Here is a 4,741-nt window from a genome sequence, read left to right as displayed (position 1 = left end):
GTGTGTGTGTGTGTGTGTGTGTGTGTGTGTGTGCTCCTTTGACCCTGCCTGACCTTGCTTTTCCATTTCCTCCCCTACTGTCATGAGTAGGCAGACACAAAATCACAGCTGACGGTTTCTTCCCCCCAAGGTACCTTCACATCTGATTGCACCAACCCATTAGTTTGGTAAAAATGCTGGTGCCTTGTCCTGGAGTGAAAAAAAATATTACAGATACCTTTACCACCAAAGCGAAGAATAAAAAATGGTTCACATTTCTGTTGAAGGGCATTTAACTTCACATTATCTGTGTTTATTGTGTATTTACTAAGCATGATGTCATGTCACTAAGCTTAGTGCCAATTTACTTAAAGAAACCTCTGAATATAGAAATATTAACCTGGAGGTCTGGGTAGTAAACGGAAGAATAATCTAGTAGCTTCCAAACTTCCACACCAGCCTCACAATTTGTTTCTGTATTTTGTTTAAAAAAAGGATTAAATGAGCCGGGGTCACTCATGACAAACCCACTGATAGTTATCAGCAGACGCTGCTCCATGGAGCATTGTAGCCTCATTCAGCTCATTGGTTTTGGTTTTCCATGCCGAGGCTTTACTATTTGTGTTCTTGTTATCGTTTTTGACAACCTCTGACAGCAAACAAAGCTCTGATAAACAAACTGCATGTTACCTGCACGGCACCAAACAGAAGACAGACAAAGCAATCAGCTGGTGGTCTTTGAGCAGAGACGGACTGGACATTTGAAATTTGGGACAATGCCAGAAGGGCCGCCTTCTATGGGCCGCTACCGATAATAACAGTAATTGCTTTGGTTAATTTGGATAAGTTATTTCATGCATGAAGCAACCAATATTCTAGATAGGCCAACATATAATATTATAGCTTATAAATGTGCATTGAAAGATGCACTCGAAAGCCAGAGTTACTCATTTCCATCTTTGTTATTGCCACTCAATGCATTCGCTAAGAGGCCATTAATCTGCGCCCCCTATTATAATGTGGTTATACACTAGTGCTCTTTTCATATTTTGGTGAAACCTTTGTGACATGCACTGTGGCTGTGGTTTTTGATCCTACAGTGTTTTGGTGGAGTGGTTGCATTATGTGCTGTGCTTTAACATTGAGCCTTATTTGTGCCAAATGTGCCTTTACTGGAGCATATTATAGCATGGCACCTAGCTCTCTAAGATGTTACATTGTTGTTGGCATATGTCACTGACTGTAGTGACAGTAGTGTGTGTCATTTCTGTGTGTGTTCTGAATTTCTACATTCTATTCAGTCTCTTTTTGTGGTTTTTTATCAATGTTTGGGTGGGGTTGATGTGATGTCAAAATAGGGCCGGGGTGTTAAGTTGATTTTTTTCCACTGTCTTTTATTGCACTGGTCAGGAGGCTCCTGATGTACAGTATGTGTACTGTGCAATGGTAATAAAGGCTTTCAAAATTCTCTCTTTCGAACGTTCCTAAAAAGTAAAGTCACTCCCGATACCATTAAACTTCACTGTATCATATACTTTTCATTTTCATTCATTAATTAACAAAATTTGTTAAATTATCTATTTCTAAATGCCCAAAAGAACAACAAAAGTACATTCCCAAATTAAAAAACTAGAAATTACATGCATGATGTCTGACTGTTAGCGGGTGGGTTGGTTGGAGCTTTGAGGGTGGATTTTTTTTTTTTTGCACTTTCCTCCGCAGACATTTTATAGAATTAAGCCGACGACACCTCTATGAGACAACAATTTCTGGCATCCCAGATCCACCTCCACACCCGCTGTCAGTGCTGATCAGACCCCTACATGTCTACAATACACCACCGCCATCACCACCCTGGCATTACACCTACAGTTACGGCTCAGCTTGGCAAGCAATCTTCATCATTTGTGATAAAAATGGGAGGTGGAGATTTATGCCGCTATCAGAGATGACAAGGAAGGTGGCAGGGGGGTCACTGAAGATCTGAATGTATGTGTCTAGCTTGGGTGAGTGAGGAATGAAACAATGCCTGTATGTGTGTGTCTGCATGTGGCCATGAGCGTGGGAGGTGACAGAAGGGTAAGCCACAAGAATATCACCCAGAATCCCTTAGTGATCAAAGAACCTAATTGCACCATGAAGAGAGAACAAGAGGCAGGAAAAAATAGAGGCAGGCAGCAGCAACCAAGGGAATGGGAGATAGACAAATAGTGACTGAGATGGAGGGAAAGGCTTGGAGAGAAAGAGAAAAAAGGAGACAAAATACAGTCTGCCTTGTCTTAAATGTGTGTCATAAAGGTGAGAAAGTGAAAGAAAGTCGGCTTTGTGGGGAGAAATGAAAGAAAAGGGGGATTGAAGAGAAATGGAGATTAAAACCAAGATGTCATTACAGAATCATCAGACATAATTTACACTTTTATGATCCCATGAATATAAATTTAATGAACACACTTTGAGCTTTGAGGAATAACGTCGCTACACACATGTACAGCTTTGACTGAGCCCTAAAGCACATACTGTGTTGCAACAATGGTTAACTCTGACACATACTGTATTCAACTAGAAAGCAGACAAAGAAAAAATTGTCATTCACAGTTATGGTGTGAAGAGTTGGCGGAGGGTGTTTATGCTAGGGCTGGGTGTGTATGGTTAACACACTTCAACAATGCATTAAAGGGGCCTTTATGAACACATGTAAGAGAAAACTGTCACTGTTTAACTGTCATTGTCTAGATTGTTTCCTTTGTTTTTGGTTTTCATCTCAAGCTTTCAACCAGAGTAGGATACCTGAAATGGAACTGTGGAAACCTGAAGACTTTTGGTCATGATTGAATGAGCTTTTGACTTAATGGCATTTGACAAATATGTGTAAGTGAGTAACCAGGACTGATTTACCATCACAAATGAAAGAAGTTAGCATGGGCCTATGCCGCAGGAGAAAGAAATGTTGTTGAAATCAATCACAAGCAGGGAGGGGGGCATACAACATGCAGAATAACAACGTCTTAAAATGATTTAAAACAGTTTTAATTTGCGGCCTGGTAATTTATGCTTTTGATTATTTATTTTCATACTGTACCTCTCTAATTTATTACTAGTGGTACTGTATGGGCTCCATGGCTACATCACATTTCACTGCTGCCAAATAGCAAATCACAGCTTTATAAATAATTATTTCCAATACCTTGTCTATACTCTCACCTCTTTCTTATTTTCTAAGATATTGGTCCCAATTAGTTCTGAATTGCTTTATACAGGTTTGTGGTTAACCGCTATAAACCTGATGCCAGTTGTTTAAAATATCTTCAAATTCACATTCCTCGCCCTCTTATGTATGTTGGTGGCGTGTGGAAGAGATCAGCATTCAAAAGGTTTGTTTTTTTAAATGTGTGGTCATATGGTGACAAGGTTTAAAAATCCCGTTATGTTCATCACACATAGTCTCCCTTGTACATAAACGCAAACCGAGAGGTTTAAAAGTCATCACACCGTATTAAAATTACATTTGGAAATAGTAACGAGTGTGAGGAGTAATCGAGTGTCACTTGGAGCAGCGGTGGGGTTCACCTGTGGAGGTGTCTGTGATTGGAGAGACTTGCGCTTCACTCCGCCCCCCGGCGCGCTGCCCGCCTCCCCAAACACAGAGCGCTCACAGCTTCGCACTCGCTTCTTCTCCCCGCCGCATAACATGAGCTCCCTTCTCTCCAAGCGGACGCATAACGATACAGATGGTTTCTTTAAGAAATCCCGCTTCATGCTGACCGAAACTGCTGTAGTTTAGGAAAAATCCCCCCTGCCCCCCCTGTTACCGGTTGTGTTTTTTTGGATGCGCCATGCAATCTCGCTGGTGGAGTTGTGGCATTCGGCTGGTGGCATGGACGTGGGTTTGGAGTCTGGCATTGCACGGAGCGTGGTGCATCCCCGCCAATGAAGGTAAAACACGCACAGAGACACACATGGGTTAATGGCACCGCTGTTTGGTACACGACTTGGCTTTAACTGGCACTGACAAGTCTGAGTGGTTAAAGGTCTCTCTCTGGTTCCCCAGTCCAGACCCTCGTTTAGCCTGGCTAGACGGTTTCGACCTGTTTGGATCTCACCTATAAAATACATTTGAGCAGATATGTTGTCAATGTAATGACCACTGTGCGCCCCGATTCCACCCCCCCCCCCCAGACTGTTTTCTGAAACGGTAAAAGCTGGGACAAAAAGGACCTTTGATCAGAGCATGCGTCTCTCCAGTTAACCAGTCCTTGGAGGACTTGGCAGCTCCGACAGATTCAGTGCGCTGCGAGAATCCCCTTACAGATCTGAAACACCGTCCTGCGCAGCGTGGAAGGTGCTTATAGTCTCCTGTTGAGTTGACATTGACCTTAAAACACTTCATGGTGTTTTAGAAGAAAATAAAAGAATAGAAGATTCACATTTTCCTGACTTGGCATTATGACACAGTGAGTTTTAATTGGCCCGTTTGAGGTCTGATCATTATGGGAACTTTGGGGATTTTGCTGCGATATTTCTCCTCATTTTAGGTTCAGTCTTGTCCGGCATTCTGCATTTATAGAAGCGGATTGAACCCTTTTAACATCTAAATCCTGTTAACATGCCAGTCAGCCAGTGAGTTCAGATGGTAGCTTACAGTAATGTTACTTTTCTTGATCTTGGGCTAATATTTTCATTTGGCACCACCGTATTATTTCTATATACTGTAAGGTCAGTGTATACTGTAAACCAATCAATTTTCATCTCATCTGAATAAATG

The 4,741-nt window shown here is 41.9% G+C and overlaps 1 protein-coding gene and 1 long non-coding RNA gene across 2 annotated transcripts in view; one reads left to right on the top strand and one right to left on the bottom strand.

The window, feature by feature from the left end:
- Nucleotides 1-2,014, bottom strand: part of LOC117959644 — a 7,619-nt gene extending 5,605 nt beyond the window's left edge. The window contains exons 1-2 of the long non-coding RNA XR_004659987.1: nucleotides 2,004-2,014; nucleotides 1,176-1,179 (exon numbers count right to left, since the gene is read on the bottom strand). This is a non-coding gene — a long non-coding RNA (uncharacterized LOC117959644). The remainder of the gene's footprint in view (nucleotides 1-1,175; nucleotides 1,180-2,003) is intronic.
- Nucleotides 2,015-3,628: 1,614 nt separating this feature from the next.
- Nucleotides 3,629-4,741, top strand: part of LOC117959256 (ephrin type-A receptor 5) — a 66,835-nt gene continuing 65,722 nt past the window's right edge. The window contains exon 1 of the mRNA XM_034896266.1: nucleotides 3,629-3,912. Within this exon, the coding sequence (XP_034752157.1) occupies nucleotides 3,813-3,912 (100 nt within the window). The 5' untranslated portion in view covers nucleotides 3,629-3,812. The remainder of the gene's footprint in view (nucleotides 3,913-4,741) is intronic.

Source organism: Etheostoma cragini, chromosome 16 (genome assembly GCF_013103735.1).
Source record: "Etheostoma cragini isolate CJK2018 chromosome 16, CSU_Ecrag_1.0, whole genome shotgun sequence".
NCBI lineage: Eukaryota > Metazoa > Chordata > Actinopteri > Perciformes > Percidae > Etheostoma > Etheostoma cragini.
This window is presented reverse-complemented; position numbering and strand designations above follow the sequence as displayed.